Below are 20,444 nucleotides of genomic sequence, written 5' to 3'. Positions count from 1 at the left end.
GGTCAAGGACACATCTGGATGCTGAGCATCTACACAGGAGTAGCACAGGTGTTAGTGAAAAGTGGGCTCCGTTGTGCTGCTGACTAACACGCACACATCCGGCTAATGGTCCATGTTCTGAATAATCACCAGAAGAGGACACGCTGAGCTTCTGAGACAACAAAACTGGGGCGTGCTACTCCTTCCTGACCTGAGGCTGCTGCGGCACCAGGGTTCATTACAGTTTTAAGGCACAGGAGCTTCACTCCTTTTTCAGTTCCTCTGTACCGATTTCCTTGGCTGAACAGTAGTTCTGTCTCTCTGAATAAATCTTCACCCAGCTTTAGAAGCTGTGTTTTGTTACAACTTAACAACCTATCTTTAGTCTGTCATTTTTTTTCCCCATCTGTAGAAAGAACTGCTACTGTGCTGTGTTTCCTGTAAAAATGCCAAGAACCTTGAGGCCAAAGGAGGCTATTACATGATGAACTATTGATGTTTAAAATGAAAATAGAATTCAAGTCGGTGTTCTGCAGCTGGAAGGAAGAAAAAGCAACTTACCTGGAATTATAAATGAAATCCAGGTATCACTCTATACACACACTAACAGTGACAGGACTTTGTTGTGTGCAGCTCTGATGTGTTAACTTGCATGGCGGTTTCCTTCCACTAACAGTGCAGTCATTTATAAGCACTCAGCATTTCTATTCCAGGCTACTGCACTTGTGTTTAATAATTCCCACATTCACTGATTAGATCACTGCGTGCCATTTCTCTATCAGCAGCATGGGCTCAATGGAGCTTACCTGCCACATTAAAGGGCCTAATGGCTTCCACCAAAAAGCTAAACAATAGAACAAAATTTCATAAAGTTACTTTAGTTTCTAGTTTAAACTTATCATCCTCTGCATATATTGGTGACACGGAAATCCTATTCTTTCTATGAGGAGAAGACTGGCTTCCAATTTTCTGTGCTTCTCCTATACTTGTGCATTCAAACTGCCATCATGATGGAAACCTGATCATTGTGTGACAAAGTGAAGCAGCAGAGATAAAAACAAACAAACAAACAAACAAAACACCCAGGCATCAAAGAGGACACGCCATTAGAGAGAAAGCTAAGTACATTCATTCAAAGACTGTATCTTTAAGAGAAGGAAATACAAATGTTTCCTAGAGTGATCATCTCATTAGTCACCTACAGAGCAAAAGCTCTCAAAGGCCTCCCCATCTCCTCCCCTCTTGGAGGCCTGCTTTGGTTCCAGGTATCTGTGCCTGGGAGCCACCTGCTGCTTCTCAGAGTCACTCTCAACAGTCTGAAGACAATGAAGAGAGAGGTCTATAATCAGATCATCTTGCAGGTCTGGTCTTAGGAAACCAGTTGGACAAAGACCTGCTCAGAGCTACACTAATGTATAAAAAGGCTTTTAAATGCTAAGAGGATTGGGAAAGTCAGTCTCAAGGTGTCTAGTTTTGCTCCCACCTACAAACATTCTTTGTAGTTTTTAACTTCTGCAGGTGCAGTAAATTCATGTTAATAATAAGCTTTTGCCATTACTCTCATACTTCCCACTTATTGAGAGGCCCATATATTTAAATATGTGGGTAAATGCTTAAAATTTATTATATGTTAATTTCCTTAATCCATGCATGGCATGATTATAATCTACAACATCTCCCAAAACCATGCACTAGAAATTGATTGCTAGCTTTGGAAGGAATCTTGAGGGTTCTAACGTCATCAGTGGATTCATCCGTGTATTAACAAGGGGCTTGTTGAAGGGAGAATGTCATGGGGTGTAACACTGAGGGTTGTATCTTATTTCTGGATCTCTCCTCATCTTCTGTTTTCTCTATGCCCCCCGACTCCTTCTCCCCCTTCTCCACTCCTCCTCCACTGCTGTGAGGTGAGCAACATTGCCTTGCCACACTCTTTCAGCAGGAGGAACTGTCTCAGCACAGGACCTGAAACAAAGGAGCCACTATACCACTGAAGCTTCTGAATCCATTCGCTACAATAAAGCTTCTTTTCTTTAACTTGTTTTTCGCAAGTATTATGCCACAGCATCAGAAAGCAGATCAACACACTTACTGTGTATTTTTATGGGCAATGGGGTCAACATGTAAACCAGATATGACCCATTTCCATTAGAGAAATCATAATACAGATCTATTAATTGGATTTATTGACTTCATAATAATGACACACTTAGTAGATTGGTATATTATGTGTATGTTGAAGATGATGAAATGAAGATTCATAATTTACCAAAGGTTACAAGGAAGGGGAAAGAATTCAAAATCAACTCACTCTTACTCCCAAACCACACTCACCCTCCTGCAATACCAGTGTTTTAGATTTTGAGACAATCTGGACTCTGATGTGAGAGGGCCAAATGCGAGGCCAGCTCTGGGAGTCTTTGGTGTCTTTAGACTATCTGATACACTTGTCAGTTTTTAGGCAGGCAGGGTGAGTAGGATTCTTGGTTGATTTGGCTCATCCTTCCCATGAGTAAAAAACTTTAAGTCATCTTGAGGCTCAGATCTTTCAAAATGTATTAAAAATTCTTTCAGATGTTAATTTCATGTTATGTTATGGACCTCTACATAACTCATCATGAACTACTGAATGGTGTGTACTCACAACGTTGCACTATACAAGGTAATAATAGCAGGTGTTGAAATTGAGAAAGAGCAGAAAAGCAAACTTCTCATGCACATTCTCTGCATTAACACTTCTTTTGGCAACATGAGAAAAATAGCTGTAGTTCCATTTTAGTAAGAGAACCCTCATGGAGGTGCTGAAACAGGATTAGTAAACTTATTATTGTTGGATTTGTACCACTGACTGATTTCCTATTTAATGGCTCTTAATTTAGCCTCTGAGAAACCAGGTTTATGATATCATTTGGAGTAGAAATCTAGTTTAAGGATCACCTAAAATTCCCAAATATTAAATCTCCTGATATTTTCTATCTGTGTTAAATGACAAAAGCTCAAAAAAGTATTCTTTGGAGAACTTCCTTGCAGTTTTCTTCTCATTTAATTTAGTGCAATACTTCATAATGTTCATAATGGAATCATAATAAGTATACATTTAGGGTTTAGTGACATAAATAAAACAGCTAAAGAGTGACTTAGTAAGTACACATCTTAGGGCTTAAGAGGAACATATCTGTCATTTTAAGCAGGGAAACAACTTTTCCTTTCAGTTTAATAAGCTACAAGATCCCTGAGAGCACCATCATTGTCTAATAGTGCCTATGTATCTATAAAAGATGAGAAGAATCGAAGAAGGTGAAAATGTGTCAGCACCTACTCTATGTTAGGCTTTGTGTTCATATACTTCATCTTTTGTAAGTTGACAATGGCCTAAAAGGAATTCAATGTTAAAGTTTGGTCTAGATGTCCCCCTAAAACCTATGTGGTCATGGGCAGGAACTTTGGGAGGTGACTGGATCATAGAGGCATTATAGCTGACTTCCTTTTAGGATGTGTGGTCTCGTCAGAAGAAATGGGTCACTAGGGAGTGAGACAAACACATTTCCTTTCCCTGTTCCTCCTCCTCCTCCTCCTCCTCCTCCTCCTCCTCCTCTTCCTCCTCCTCCATCTTCCTTTCTCTTTCTCTCTCTCTCTCTCTCTCTCTTTGATTCCTGTCTTCTCTGACACTCCTCTGACACTCCCCTCTGCCATGCCATCCTGCCTTGCAATCAGATGACTACAAAGTGAAATCTTTACTAGCTATAAGCAAACAAACCTTTCCTCCCTTCATTTACAATGTTATTATTTTGTCTCAGGAAAGACTAAGACAGATTTTGCTACCAGGAGTGGGGTCATTGCTTTGAAGCTATCTGACCATTTGGTTTAGAAGCTTTTAGAATTGGCACACAGGGTATACTGAAAAAGTTTAGAGATGTCAGCTGGAGAAATAGCCCTAGAAAGCTATTAGCTGAGCCTGATGCAAGACTTGTCAGAGCTCAGAAGACAATAATGCAAATTACTTTTGCAGAGTAATTCACATCGTAAACAGTGAAGGTAAGACAAGAATCTGACTTTCTATCTCCACAATGAATATTTTTGCAGTGAAGCATTCTAGTCTTGGAAATTGGTGATTTCTAGACGACAGTATAAAGAATTTCAAGAAATATACTAAAATTTAATAAGAACAAATTAATTTTTAAAACTTCATCATAAATGCATGCCCACAACACTGTGTGGAAGAAAGGGCTTAATTAAATAGTATCAGGTCAAACAACTTCTCAAGAAGTTGACTTTCCTGGAATGAATGTACAGATTATACTTCCTATGTTGTCTGCACTTCTCACAGAGAAGCACCATTAAGTGAGGTGCTAGTCAGTAATAACTCCCACAAGGATTCCAGCTGAGATATCTAAACAGTATGGACAACTTCGAGAAACCTTCACTGCAATGCAAAGTATAGTGGGTAACAACTTTTAATTCAGCCAACCATTTAAAAGACTCAAAGTACAAACTTAACTTTTTCTAAATTCTAGGCCTTCTGTTCTAGAAATGTGCATTCACTCTTTTCAACTACAGTTTCTTCTGGCTGAATGGAGTATTTATACATAAAAAGTTCTGAGTTACAGCAATGTCTGGCTGTAATATTACAGTGACTTAGAAGAGAGAGAGAGAGAGAGACAGAGACAGAGAGAGAGAGACAGAGAGACTGAGAGACAGAGAGAGAGAGAGAGAGAGAGAGAAGGAGAGCCCATATACATATATTGTCAGGTTATATACTCTACCTACCATTGCTTAGTTCAGGGACTCATTGGCCCCTGAAATCTCATCTATTTAATAAACCTTAAGCTCTTTAGGAGGCCTGGCTGGAATCAAATGTAAGGTGTACAAAGTCAGTCCTGTTCAATAAATGGAATCCCAATTATTCATTCGATTCATGTCCAGCCACACTGCTTAGCTATAAGAGATACACAGACTGACTCTTAGATCTGTTGCTCAACAGCACACAACGTATAATTGAAAAACATGGTGAACACTTTAAGTTACTATAGTAAAATAAACATTACGCATTACCTATCATAACTGCCTTGGTGTTCTGACCTTTCAAGGTCAATCTGACTTTTGAGAAGAACCAGATGTCTTAGGCTGCCAGACCAAGTGAACAAGGCTAATATGGACACATTGCGATATTCTTTTTTTTTTTTTTTTTTTTTTTTTTTTTATTTAAGGAGAAAAGAAAAGAAAGAAAAAAAAACAGTGAAGGGGTACAAGTTATACAGATTTACAGGAGAAAAAAATGCGCAGTAGGCAATCACTAGTTAATGGATTACATATTGCCATCTTAGAAATAATTGTTCAAGTCACAAAATTAAAGCTTGTAGAGTGGACATTCCAACAATGATACTGCAAACAGTTCTGTTCAATGATCCAATAAAACTCTGTGATATCATTTTATATCTTATACATTTAAATATACATGCAGTTATATAGTTTAGAGCACTTTCTTTTCCTCTCTTTTGTGCAATGACTATTACACATTTTGGGTTTAATTGCTCCCACGGTTCTTATTGCTTTTTTGGAAGAGAGTAAAACCAAATGTGACATAACAGAACAGAATCAGTCAAGTCAAAAGGGTGGACATAATAGATAATATAAAAACATAATACAAGGTGATCAACAATGGTTACCATAATGCCTCCCGCTATTTCTAATAGAATTGCCTATATCATTAGTTGTTATACAATTGAACAAAACCGTAAAGAATAAAACCGACAAAACCAAAACATTGGAGATATTGTAGGTCTTCAAAAGTAGATAAAAGTCAACGAGAATGGGCGTTATAATGAATCTCATTATCTTCTCAGCTGATGCCTAAACTTTCAAACCTGATACTATCCAGCAAAACAGAATAGAGGAACCTCAGTCAAAAACAAGATGGTGAGAGTAATACAGGGCTTCAAATCGAGATAATAGAAAGTCAAAGTGGGTTACTATATTATATCCTGCTATATTTTTCCCTTTAATTAAATGGATAAAAATAAAAAAGTAAATAATGGAGTGGAGATTGAGAAAAAAGAGGGCATAACAGCGAAACAGGACAGATCAAAACATAACCATTTAAGCAGAATAGTGTTTCACCACCAGATAATCCTGACCCAAAAATAGTTACCATATTGACTCCCTCCCTGAAGTCCTTGAGTACAATTTCATATACTGTAGCATTAAGTATATCAAAACAATGTAAAACAATTTAAGAGAATGACAGCATTATAGAGTATTTAGAATCGACTAACAGAAAATGAACAATGGTCTCTGTATAATCTCCTTGTCCTTAAAAGGTTTTTGCTTATACTATCGTACATAACAAAATCCAATAAGATACAACCTGTTTAGACCATTGGAGACAGAAGAACAAAAGCTAGATGAGACTTCAAAACAAGATGGTACTAAATCAGCATTACCTATTAAGATGTCATTTTCTCCAAAAAAAGCTGTTCCTATCATCCAATCTTCTCTGTCTCATTTCTGTTGAGCTCTTTTTCTGTCAGTAGCTGTCAGTTTGTCTTCTACATTTTGTTCTCTGCTCCATTCGTTGTGGCCTCCCCGCCACTATTTCTGGGTTCTTTGTATTTTTCTTTTTTTAGAATATCCTGCAATACTTTCTGTAGGGTTGAATTGGTGGTTGCAAATTCCCCCAGTTCCTCTTTATCCTGGAAGCATCTTGTTTTTCCATCAATTTCCAGGGACAGTTGTGCAGGATATCTCAATCTTGGCTGGAGATTATTATCTTTCAAAGCTTGAATTATTTCTCCCCATGCTCTTCGTGATTTGATGGTTTGTGAAGAGAAATCTGCTGTAATTCTGATGGGTATTCCCTTGTAAGTAGTCTGTTTCTTGTCTCTTACAGCTTTTAATATTCTGTTCTTGTATTGAATTTCTGGAATTTTTATTATTATATGCCTGGGTGTTTCTCTGTTAGGGTTGTAGGTAGCTGGGGTCCTGTATGCCTCATACATCTGAGTATCTTTACCTTTTGCTAAATTAGGAAAATTCTCCTGGATTATTTCTGTGAGTAGCTTTTGTAGTTCACTTGTTTGTGTCCCTACTTCTTCTTTTATGTTCTTAATCCTTAAGTTATGGCTCCTCTTATCATCTTCTTGTCTTTGTATTATTGCTGTGTGTTTCTTTGTTATTTTTAAGAAGTTTTTCATTTCATTCTCCCATGTTTCAAGTCTGCCCTCCAATTCAGATAGTCTGTCCTTAGTTTCTTTCAAGCTGTTATGCCAGTCTTGGATAGACTTCTTAATTTCTTGATAGTCTCTTTGAACCTGCTTCACATACTCAATGCTTTCTCTGTTTTCTCCATCAAGCAATTCTCCCCTCTTTTTCTGTTGTTCCATTCCACCATCTGCTTTTTCCTGGGCGGTGCTTAGCATTTCTCTAACTATTCTGCATACTTCTAGCTTCAGGTCATTGATAACTTCATTCCTGAATTGGTCTATGAGGCTCTCTAGATGGCACTTAATGTATATTGGTGCGGTGTCCACTATTGCCTGTTTCTCAGGATTGGGGGCCGAGGAGCCTTTTTTGTTGCTTCCCTTCCCCATATTTTCTGTTCCTTATAAAATGCAATCTTACATAGGAGGCCCGGCTTCCCTGCCTGTCAGCCACAGCCTGATCAAATTGTGCTGGCTAGTTGTTCCCGCCCACTGCTGCGCCCCAGGGAGTTGCGGAGGAGGCAGCCTACGCGAGAGTCGGTCGCTCCTCCGGGCCACCGTCAGGCTCTGGGATCTGGGTTAGGCCAGCCTAGGGAGTCCGCCAGCAGCGTCACTCAGGCCAGGCACCTTTCACCAATCCCGTCCGAGAGGGGAATGTGCGGCTGGAGTTGTCACCGCGCCCTGCTCTCACAGGACTGCCCGAGCCCAGAAAAACCTCCGCTGGAGTCAAACTGTGGTAGGGGATCAGTTTCTTGCTCACCTCGCCACCAGTCAGTTTTCCTCCCTGTCCGTCCTGCCTCCGACTCCGTTCGCAGACTCCCGTTCCCAGAGCTCGGCGCGTCTCTCCTTGCCGAGCCGCTGTGGAGGCAGCCAGCCGCTGGGTGGCGGGAAATCCAAACCGCGGTTTCCAATGGCGCGGGGTCGAGCCTCCACACCGAGATTTTTCTGTTCCTATTTTAGCGCCAGGACTGTATTCTAAGTTAGATTCTCTCAGCCCAGTTCGTTCCTGAGTCAGCAGAGCATATCTCTACTGGTTCGTATCTCCTTAGTCCGCATCATTCCTGGCCTCTGAGCCGAGCCTTTAGAGAGCCTTCAGTAGCTGCTGCTGTCTGTCCGCCATGTTCTCAGGAAGTCCTCACATTGCGATATTCTTATGAGCCTGCCTTTATTTTGCAAACCACTCAGCAGCAGCAGGTCCTGCATTTTAATCACATCTTGTAAAGATGCTCATGACAGATTTCCAGAACTCCTACAGAAAGTAGCAATAACGATAGGAAAGGTATGTTTAAATCAAAAGAGGCATCTTGAAGAGAAACAACAAGGAGTATTTTATTGTAACACCATTTTAATTTCAATATATGTTCCATATTTCAATCATCTATTGTATTGTGTATTCCTGTGTGCATATTTTCATTTTACAGCACAAAGAGATATGAGAAAAGACTCTATCAGTCCTATAAAGAGAACCATATTGTATTTCTATAGTCTGTTAGAATCAGTAGACTCCAATCCTAGTAGAATTATTATTCATTACTTACCTAATGAAACAGAAAAGATTAGACTGAAGTCAAATGGTTCTCTCTAAATCTGACTCTAGGACTTGTTCACTTGATAACTTTTGGCAAATTAGTTAAGCTCTTGTGTCTGTGTGTACAATGGGAGATATTTGTGGTGAAGATAAAATGAAATAACAGATCTAACAGGTACAAAACAAGGCATACCACATGGCAAGCTCTGCAGAGTTGTCAGCCAATGTTTGCATCACTCATCCATGCTACAAGCAAAGATCTTCTACACAGAGATTTACACGCATCGTGGTAAGAGGTGCAGGAAACATGGACCAGAATAAACCACTTCCCACAAAAAGGCACCTGAATAAACACACTTCCCACTAAAAGAAGAACTTATTTAAACAAGAAAAGCAACAAATCTGTTGCAGAAAAATATTCACAGATTATAACTTTAAATAAAGCAAGAAATCTGCTAAATAATATAACCTGTAGAATTTTAGAAATGGTCCTTTCCACAGCACACAAATACAGCATTCTCCCACGCATTTTTCATTTGCCCTCAGGTGGTTTCTGACACCTTTGTTTCCACGTTTTTCCTAGAAATACAGAGCACCTGCTCTTGGCAGAATTCCTGCACCACTTTCTTCTTTGTCAAAAACACTCTAGGAAGAAGTCCCGTGGGCACCGTGACATGTCTTCTACCCAATATATGAAAGGTTTCAGCAAAGCAAACTGGACTCACTTCAACACAGAGTGCTTTGACCCATTCTGGACAGAAGGACTGAAACACTATTGTAAAATTCAACACTTTCAGAAAACATCAGCCTGAAAACTTGGGAAGTTTCCAGTCACCCATGGGGTAAGAATCTAGGCCATCTGGCTTAACAGGCTGTCCAGAAATCTCCCTTCATCATTTGCTTCCCTTGTCCTTGTCAGAATGCTCATATTTAAATACTAAAACTTCACTACAAATGCCCCTTTCAGATTTTGAAGGAAAAAAACCCCGAGAGATAAAACAATCGAAGTAATCCTAGTAAAATACTTTCACTAAGCTAATTTTTTTACTGTGCAGCAAAAGAAAGGGAAGAAAACAGAACTATATTTAAGACCTATTGGGTGCTGGACAATCTCATGCTCTGGTCAGTCAGGCCTTCATGAAGGGCAGGCAGGAAATAGCCTAGGTTTTATGTATGTACCCAGCACCAAGAACACTGCCGGGTACATAAGGACTCTCAATGAATACACACCAGAGGAATGACAGCAAATTCTATTTCACAAAGCAGTAAGCTCAGGTCTTGGCCACTTTCCTCACTGCTGAGCTACCATGCCTGCCACTCACAAATTTAGAGAAAGAAAGCTTCATTTTGGTGTGCAGTTCCAGTCCATACTCATCTGGCTCCGTGACAAGTCCACATGGCAGAGGGGCACGGGCAGAGGATGAGCTGCTTGTGACTGCTCATAGCATGTATGGCCTGGTATTGGGGAAAGAGAAGCAGAGAGCTCAAGAGGGCAGGCAGGATGAGAGATACATCCTCAGAGGCCACCTCCACAGTGACTGCCTCTTTGGACACCATCCCACCTCCTACCTGCAAGTCACCTATGATTCCTCCAAAACCCCATGCCTTTCCAAAAGCCCATTGATAACTGCAGGAGTGTTGGGGGACACCTAGATATAAGCATAAGCTGACAAACACAAAGAGATATTATCAATCTTCTCAAAATAGTCAGGTGAAAGAAAAGCCAGATTGAAAAGTCTAAACCCACAGCTCCTACTTTTCACCTGTTTCATCTTGTACTTCTTTGTGGTGTGCTAAAAACAAAGCAAAAGTAGAAGCAGGCCATATCTTTCTATCTTTCTATCAACTCCACAAACACTGTACGAGGAGAAAGAGAAACAGTTTTTATGGACAACAGATAATACAAACAGTCGGGGACCTGCCTGTGAACGCAGGCCCAATGTTGGCTCTTCAGGTTTCCTATCGCAGCCATCCAGCAGTGCACTGGAACAGGGAGACACAAGGGGTTTGTGAAGGGACTGGGAGCTTGAATTTAAGGTAAAGTGCAAAACACTGCCATCAGTTGTCACTCAGATATCCACCCTGACAAGGCTTTGTTTCTTTACCAGCAAGGGCTCCAGAGCAAAGGAACACAAGGGAACAATCAAGTTTGATGAACTGTATTCATTTACAAGCAAACCAGGTCACAACTACAGACACACTCAGGTACCTTATCTTTGACAAAGGGGCCAAATATGTCCATAGCCTGTTTAATAAATGGTTCTGGGAAAACTGGCTTTCCCCACACAAAAGAATAAAACTAGACCCAGGTCTGTCACCTGGCACTAAACTAAAGTCAAAGTGGATCAAAAGTCTAAATATTAAAAGAGAAACACTGCATCTACTGGAAGACAGAAATCTTAATGATATAGGGGTAGGCAGATTGTTCCTGAACAAAACCCTGATTACACAGGAAGTACTTTAAAGAATCAGTGCATGGGATCTTACCTTATTAAAAAGTGTTGTATATTAAAAGAAATCACTAACAAAGTGCAAATAAAACACACAGAGTAGAAAAACATTTTAGCAAATCCTCAAACAAAGGATTCCTATCAGAAAATATAAAGAATTTTAAAAACTCAGACCCAATCCAAAAATAGGTATCTGAAATGAATACACACGTCTCAGATGAATTAGTATAAAAGGTAAATGAATACATGAAAAAATGTTTAACATCATTGGTCACTCAAGAAATACAAATTAAGCAACACTGAATTCCATCTTATCCCAGAAAAAATGACTGTCATCAAGAAATCGACGAATAACAAATGCTGGAGGGACTGTGGGAAAAAGGAGCCCTTCTCCACTGCTGATAGGAGTGTGAATCTGCACAGCCACCGTGAAAATCAGTGTGGAAATTCCTCAGAAGGTTAGTATTAACGATCTCACTCAACCTAGCTATTCCCCTTCTGGGTATTTTCCCAGAAGAATTAAAAACATCACACCGCTGTGATATACATGCACAACCCTGTTGATTGCAGCACAATTTACAATAGATAAATCTTGGAAATAATGTAAATGTCAATTAACTGAGGAATAGATAAGAAAGCTGTGAGCTTTTTTGTAACAGAGTACTACTCAGCTATGAAGAAGGGTAAACTTGAGGCTTTTACAGGTAAATGAATACATTCAAAATTACAAGTGAACCAGGGATGCACAGGGCAGACATGGATGAGTCCTCTACAAAGGAAATGCTCATAAATGGCTCTCTCAAGACTATTTAGAAGAACAAGGAAAAAGACTTTGTCTTATTTGTTTGATTTTTTTCAAGGGTATTTCTTCTTTTTTCTGTATCACATATAATGTCAAAACATTTGATCACAAAACTTATTCAGTGGAGTAGGGAAGACATATTTCTCCCCCGTTTCATGCGAAACCTTTTGCCCTCTTTTATAAAAACAAAATGAATTCAGAGTTAAAGCAAGCAGTGTCCCCTCAGAACATTTAATCCTGTTAACATGCAGTACTGTATAACACAGCTATAATTAGATTTCTCTTCGAATTCAATGTATGCAATCCAAAGCCAAGTTGCCAGAAAGATAAAAATGAAATCCATTATCCAGAGTGGCAAAACTTAATCAACAGTTTGCATCTGTGTTTAAGCTTCTTAATACTTCTCTAAACATCCTCACTGAACTAACGTGGAAAATAACTTCCATAGCGACAAGAACATGCCAAAGGTATTGTAGCAAACCAAGCACAGAAGCACACTCCTCAATTCATTCTAGCAAAGCCAAGATCAGTGTGACAGGAGGCCCAAGGTGACATCTGAAAAATGTATGCAGAAATTACATAACAAAAGGCAGGACACTGCATGCACTTGGCTGCCCTAAAACCTTGCCTTATATCAAGCCAGTGAGAACCAAACCGCTCAAAGGTCTCTCTCAGATAGTAAGTTTCTAACTATTCCACTGGCATCTGGAGTTGATTAATCCATTAGGTTTATGGGCCTATAACTGTTTTAAGAGCCCATAAGAACCTCTGAGACCTGTAAAAGAAATGTAGTCAAAAATACAAAAAAAGATAACTATTTAATCAATATTAACATACATTTATTTTTCTAAAAAATATTCATAGCACATATTTTCCAAATTATTAAATTCATTGTAACAATTTTGCATCAAAAATACAAAAAGAAAACTAAAAAAAGTAGTATCAGTATGTGTTGCTTTGTCTACACAATGTTTTATTGAAGTCTGTGCCATTAAATTCACAAATTGTCAAGTATCTTTACATCAAAAACACTGTGCAGGTTAGATTTCTGGCATTTTACCTTCACGCCTAACAATGGCTGAGAAATCAAGGCCATCCATGAATTAAATGTGGAATATGGGTCAAATCTTTTCAAAAGCAAAATTATTAAACTCCTTTAAGTTTCTGCAGTAGCCAGAGCTATTTTAAAAAGGACGTGTGCGTATTTTATTATGGTAAAGATGTCAGAGATGAAATGGGTTAGATCCTCTAACACAAGGGTGCTGAAGGCTTTCAGAGAGGCTAAACACCACCTCTGGTCCGCAGCATCCAGTCCTCTCTCCTTTCCTCTTTCCTTCCTCCATGGCCCTGACAGGGACTTCTGGGAAATGCTAGGGTATCAGACCACTTCTCTGCTGTGCGCCTGACTGGCCCCTCCACTCAGGCAGGATAAAGTCAAGACTCCCATACGTGTTCAGTCTCATCTTGCACACGCTTGATCCCTCATGTGAACATCTGATGGAGCAACTCAGTTGGCACCATCTTCAAAACATACCGGGATGTCACTGTGTGAGTCTACCTCCTCTCCGAAGCTGCTGTCACCTTCTGCCTGGTGACCAGTAGCCCACTCAATGCAAGGCTCCCTTCATCCCTTCTTTCTCCCACAACCAGCTCACAACAGACTCAGACATGCTCCCGAAAAGGAAGTCAGTTCCTCTGCTCAAAATTCTTCAAATAGAAAAAGCCCCCAGGAATGAAATCCAAAGGTCATGCAGTGTCCTACAAGTCCTATAGACTCTGGCCACCTGTGACCTCTGCTTCTCTCCTATTGTCTTCTCGCTCTCTGGTCACAGGGTACTTCTCGCCATTTCCTGAGTGTACCAAGAACACTTCTGCTCTTAGGTCTTTTCTCCGGCTATTGTATTAGCCTGGAACATTCTTTCCCCAAATTTTGATAGGACTAAGCCTCTGCTCTCCTTCAAGTCTTTGTTTAATGTCACTGTTTACGGAAGTTCAGTCTGACTGCGTGGGATAAATCGCATCCGTCATTTTCCCTCTCTTCACATCAGCCCGGGAAATCCGTTTCTATTCTTGGTTTCTTCCTCAGCTCCACCTTCTCATATTCTCTGACTGACTGACTGCCTCACTGTATTTTTGTTTATTGTCTGTTTCACCTGCTAGAACATCACTTCCAGGAGGACAGCAATGTTTGATGCTCGTTAGTTTACTTCAAGTGTCCAGGGAAGGGCATGGGCAGCTTAATAAATGTTAGTTAAAAGGGGACGTCAGGCTTTTCACTTTTTAAAGCCTGGTCTTTTCGGTCTGTTGTAAGAGGAAGGCTATGTCAGGTCTTTGTCTTGGATTTCTGGCACAGAACCTCTGAAATCCATGGAGTTTCCCATGTAAGCTATGTGTCTTTGCTCATGAACCCCCCAGACTACACATGCACTTGTGTGACTGGAGTAACTCCTGGGGAGCTCCAGATAACCTCAGGATGGAGATTAAGTCACCAGGAAGACCAAATACTTGGTGAGAGGATGGGGATTTCAAGACAGCTTGACCTCCAGACACTGACTTCAATCCAATGGGCAAAGACTCAGTTAATCATGCCTCACAACAAAACCCCAACAAGATCTCTGGGCACCAAAGCCCAGTGGAACTTTCTGGGTGGTGAACATCTCAGCGTCCCAGGACAATGCCACAGGGAGAAGTGGAATCTGTGGTTCAGGAATCCCTCAGACCTCACATATTACTCTCTTCATTTAATTCTTCTGGATCTGTAGTAGTCCTTACAATAAAATTGTCATCAAAATTTTAGAACTCTTCTGAGTTTTGTACAGCACAGCTTCAAACCTGAGAAATTCTATGAAAACTTTTAGATTTGTAGCCAGCTGATCTAAAATGAATGTCACTTGTGGTAGACTTTGCCCTTTAACTTGTAAGGTCAGTGGTTACTACCAGCAGGCAGGGTCAGAACTGCATTCCAGCATATCAGCTGATATGGGAATCCATGGAGTATGATAAAAAATAGCTGTGATGAATGCTCAAACTTTTACAAATTTATTGCAGTAAAAGATACACCACAGTAAAAGAGTTCCCTCAGAACTCTCTCTCTCTGTCTTTGTCTCTCTGTCGGTCTCTTTGTCTCTGTCTCTTTCTGTCTCTCTCTGTTTCTGTCTCTGTCTTTCTCTGTCTCTCCCTCTCTCTTTCTGTCATTCTCTCTGTCTCTCTCTCTCTTTTGCTCTCTCTGAATACACTTACTCATCCTTCTCACCCTTTTCTGAAGCAGCTCTGGACATCCTCCTCCTCCATGAGGGTCTTTTCTTATTCTGCTGCAGGCGAACCCATGATCTGAATCACTGTGAAGCATTCACCTTTCTCAGTGATTCTGACTTTGCGGACAAGACAGAGGGCATACTACTAGATACAGTGAATACGGTGTGTAAGAACACACCGTTCATAGTAGTTTTGTGTCGCAACTTTTGAAGAGACTGATAAAAAAGGACTTCTAGGACTGTGTCAGAAAGCAGCAAACATGATGGAGTAAGACTGTCAAAAGCCAGGAGGACTATTTGAGTGGGTTAATAGCAATGTGTCTTTTACTGTAATAAAAATCTTAAACTTACACATTTACTGTATATTTTTATCATACTTCATAGCTCCTCAAGCAGTGAAAAACAAGTGATCTACAGTTGATTTCCTCTGGTTTTGGCTTTTTTCTTTAATTTTTATTTTTCTTATGTTTGTAGCATAGAATGATTGCATTCCCGGCGGGCAGGTGGTGCCTATACATCACACATCTCAATTCTTTTTTGTAAACCTCTTTCCTATCTGCTTACTTTCCTTCCCATATCTCTCAGTCCCCTTCTCATTTGCGGAAGAACTAGCTCCCTATTTTTATTAGCTATCTTCTTTTTTCCACTTCATTTATATTTTAGGTTTCTTGTGTAAGAGAAATCATGTTATACTTAAGCTTTTATTTCTGATTTATTTCACTTAATATTTAGTCTCAAGGTGTATACATTTTTCTACAAATAACTCCAATTCATACCTCTTTAAGGCAGCATAGTAATGCATTGTGCATAAATATCCCATTTTCTTTATCAATCACCCTTTGGCCTTTAACTAATTTATGACACAAAAAAGCAATGCTAGCCAAAATATAATTAATAACACATTTATTAGTAACTAGGTTGAAGATCATGGCTTAGGTAAAAGATCTACTTATCTTTGTAGATCAGCATTATGCAAAGAAAACAACGTAAGCCCCAAATGTGAGCCACCTGTGTAATTTCAGTTTTAATTAAAATGACCTGTCTAAAAAGAAGTCAATGTGTTAAAATTAGTATTCATTACATATTCTCTTTAATGCTCTAAACCCACAATGTCACCTCAAATTGTAATCATTATAAAATAATATTAATATTTTATGTTCATGTTAATTTATAAAAATCTTGGGTGCATGTCACATTTATAACACATCTCAAGTCATACTAATCACATTTCAAATGCTATCAATAGTGACAAGTAGCTAGCAGCTCCCATATAGGACAACACATAACTATATAGAGTAACTTCCCCGGGGGAAGATGGATCACCTAGTTACAGACAACTGAGAGTGGGTGGCCAGAGGCAAGTCCTACTTAACTGGCTTCATGCAAGGAAAACTATTTAAACCTGAGCCTAAGATTGGCGGATGTGTGTTTGTGTTTGAACAGCGGGGGACTGGATAGTTTAAAAAAGCTGAGCACATCCTTACAAGACAGAGTCACCTCTTCTAGTAAATGTGACTCAGAGAGTGTCTCAAAGTCTACCCAGTCAAACTGAACTTGAGAATGGAAAGAGAGAAACTTCTTGATCTCCACTTCTCCAGAGAAAAGTCAAAGAGGAACTTCAATTCTCTCCCATCCACAGCAAAATCAGGAGCACAAGAGAGGGCCATCCCTTCTTCCTTCACTGAAAGGCCTTTTTACCAGTGTCAATGACAACTAATACTTCCTGATCAAGGAACCACATGAGAGCTAAGACCTCATCTGTCTTCGTGTGCTATTGCACGTTCAGGGTTTAAATCAGTAGTATGTGCATATGGTAGAAAGAATTCACAAACCTACTATTAGCTTCAGGTTGATTTTTAGATTTTGTTATTAAAATCCTTTCTGGCATCCAAAAGAATGGATCAGGGGAAATTTCACCAACATAGCCACCTTCAAAAGAAATAATGAAGCTAGTCCTAGATAATTTAATCATTTTACTCTTTTGTATTTTACTCTTCCCAACATGCTGGTTCTTTATTAGGTACATAATAGGATACTGAAATCAAGAACACAACATTTGACCAGATGTCATCAAGCATCATGAGAACTAGACTGATATGCTATATATAAAACACACACAGAGAAGAAAAGACCATTCCCATCATAATGATGCTATAGCCAGAGCAAATATTCAAAACAAACTAAATGACACAATTTATTTGTTATTGATAATTGCTAAAATTTTAGGTATTTTTAAATCATAAGGTTTTCAAATGTATCATATAATTAGATTTACTCCTCATCTGAGTTACTTTTCTTTGTGGCCAAGACAAAATACCTGACATCCAATATCACAGGAGGAAATGTTCATTTAACTCAGTTTGTAAAGGTTTTACTCCATAACTAGCTGGCTCCAAGGCAGAGTAGCATGACAAACAGGTCACGCAGAGAAAACACAGTTTGTGATTGGCAGAAGGTAGCAAAGTAATTCAGAGAGGACCGCAGTTCTTTCTATCCCTTATCTTATCCAGAATCTTTAGGGTGGGTAGTACTCAAACCCTCAATCCTAAAGCCCTTGGTCCTAGTTTCGCACCATGAATCAGTTTCAGTGCCCCCACCTAGATCTAGTCACCTTTGAAAAAGCGCCATCTATGACCCCATGAGGATTTGCAAAGACACCTAGATAAAACTCATAATGTTCCTGATAGTAATCCTGTGATTAACATCATTTCCACTACACAGAAAGGGAAAGTGAGACTCACAGTTAAGTGATCTGCATACACTTGCCCAAAGCTAATCAGTAGCAGAATCCAGATTCAGATTGTGAGTCCAGAGCCACAGCTGTGACAAATGAGTCCAGAGCTCGGGAAGGAGGAAATCAATGGCAAAAACATGACCCTCACAGCAGAAGCAATGCAGAAAGGCACTGGGGTCTTATGTACCTAATTAATCTGCCTAACCCCTTGTGGTACATTAACATAAAGCATTCCCCTTTAGAGCTGGTGTTTTGGGCCTGAATAAAGAGGCTCCTGGAAATGTCATAAAATGAACTAATGTAAGAACACAGCTGAAACTCCCAGCCAGCAACTCCTCGTGCTGTGTCATTTGCAGGGTTCCAGAGGTCACAGCACTGATGACAACTGTCCTACAGTGTGGTTATCCAGCCATCATATATTAGCCCCTTTCAGATCTTGGTGTATATCAGACAGGAAGAAGCCCTTAACTTCTCTCAGTGGGCAAGGTGTCCATCTTCCTTTGATTTGGTGAAATAAGATATTACACCAGAATGACTAAGAATTTCTTACCCAGATGCCTTTTGGTTTAATCAGAATTAAAAACAGTAGAACAGATAAGATACTTCTTGAACAGTGAAGGTGAAGAAAGTATTTGATAAAGTCTCTATAGTATTAAAAATGTGGGACACCCCTGTACTATCTCACCCCAAAAACACTCCGTCTTTTGCCTGATCTCAGAAGCTAAGCAGTTTGTCCTGGCTAGAATCTGCCCTAGAGAATGTGGTATAAAAAGTTCCTGGGAAGTTCTCAAGGTTCTTTAGAGTAAGTATAGGAACATTAACTATGGACTAGCCACTCCAAATAAGATGTTGGATAAATGTGCCCTGTCCCCTCAGGAAACTTGGAAAGTCAGTATAGATGTGGGTGTGAAAAGTCAAGAAAACCATTTTCATGTGAGGTGAAAACTACATAAACAGAGGCGAGACTGGAGCATCATCAGAGCACAGGTAAAGAAAATCTTTGTCTTACAATGGGAAAAGGTAACACCAGCACTGAGCTAGAAGGATACGTGGGATTTCATGACTGATCATGTACTCAGCACAGCACTAAGTGCTGAGATGCAAAGGTCACAGCACTCAATCTGCGGACAACAGGTAAAATGACCATCCCCCACCAGCAATGGCTCTTGGGTCCATGTTCATCAGAACTTAAATTTCCCCTTGCAGAGAAATCATGGCTTTGTTCTGGAGCTTGGCACAGAACCAAAGAGAGGACACAATAAAAAGGTCAGAAAAATGAATTTGGTCACTTAATTCCACTGGAAGCTAGACAGGGTCACTCCAATGCTCCATGCAAGAACAACCACTCCCTTTGAAGGCAGACGTCACATTTCCATCAGATGCTCTAGAGCTCCAAGTCCTCCTCATGCAAACAACCATGGCTATGTCCCAGTTAATTACACTGTCCCAAGAGTCCAGCAATTAAAAAAAAAATGCACTAGGAAATGTGCGGGAAAAAAATTAGGTCTGTGGGATACCTAGGACATCACTTTGTTTGCAAGAACAAGGCAAATACAAATGTCATCATCAGTGCAGTTTTGGCATCCAGAGGCACAGGTATCACTAACAAGGGAGGTGCAATTCTAATAAGTCTTCTGCTCCATTTTAAAACAAAGTTCAACTAGGTTGCAATGAAACACATACAGTGGAGGCTTAATGATAAAACCCAAATAGAACAACTTAATTCAAACAAGCTAATTCCAACAATTGCTTCACTTAAAGCTTACATGTCAGTTCATTAAATCATGCTTTTATTCCGGCAGATAAGCATCAGACTCAAATTGTTTTTACTATAATAGAAGATGGGAATATATAAAAATAAGATAGCTTTAGATTAAGTATCTTAAATATATCTGAGTACTTTTTAAAAAACTCATCATGAGCTTAAGAATATTCCTTAACCGGAAAGCAAATTTTTGCAGGTGCTTCTCGTAATCTGCTGCTAAGACACTGCACACCCATACATTCGTCTCCCTACCCATTACTTCACCAGTAACACACACATTACAAGAGCTACAACCGCCCGGAGTTCTACAGTCTCCTTAGGAAGAGGACTGGCTACCGTATATAAAGACATTTTCTGGGATCTCAAACTCCACGTCCTTTTCCTGTCAGGTGGCAAACAATTGACATGGAAAACTCTAATCAACACACTCTCTGAACATACGAGAAAGTATAAGAAAAATTGGTAAGTTTCTTTAAACCACTTAGTTGTCAGTGAAGGTAATTCAAGTACTTACTCTTTTCCAGTCATAAAACTGATATATAGTCAATACAGGAAAACAAAAGGAAAAAAAAAAAAAAAAAGAATACGGGTGAGTAAAACTTTCAAAATCCTTCTTTATTGCCAATTTTTACTTTTTAACAGTAGCATTTTTCAGCACAGTGTTAACTCAGTTCATGACTTTAATTTGTTCTGTGATGTGGGAAAAATGGCCACATTTGGGTCTGTGTAAGAAAGA

General features: G+C 39.6%; 1 protein-coding gene across 3 annotated transcripts in view; it reads right to left on the bottom strand.

The window, feature by feature from the left end:
* LOC100728849 (protein kinase C-binding protein NELL1-like) overlaps positions 1-20,444 on the bottom strand; it is a 510,642-nt gene that overhangs the window by 249,814 nt on the left and 240,384 nt on the right. The window contains exon 13 of one of the 3 annotated variants that reach the window (XM_063256786.1): positions 6,513-8,424. The exons of the other annotated variants lie outside the window; for them this stretch is intronic. Within the exon in view, the coding sequence (XP_063112856.1) occupies positions 8,384-8,424 (41 nt within the window). The 3' untranslated portion in view covers positions 6,513-8,383. Of the gene's footprint in view, positions 1-6,512; positions 8,425-20,444 lie in introns of those variants that run through there. 3 annotated transcript variants of the gene reach the window in all.

Source organism: Cavia porcellus, unplaced genomic scaffold (assembly GCF_034190915.1).
Source record: "Cavia porcellus strain 051 isolate PalLab524CR breed Dunkin Hartley unplaced genomic scaffold, mCavPor4.1 scaffold_9, whole genome shotgun sequence".
In the NCBI taxonomy this organism is placed as follows: Eukaryota; Metazoa; Chordata; class Mammalia; order Rodentia; family Caviidae; genus Cavia; species Cavia porcellus.
The sequence above is the reverse complement of the archived record's forward strand: the minus strand, read 5'-3'. Positions and strand labels throughout refer to the sequence as shown.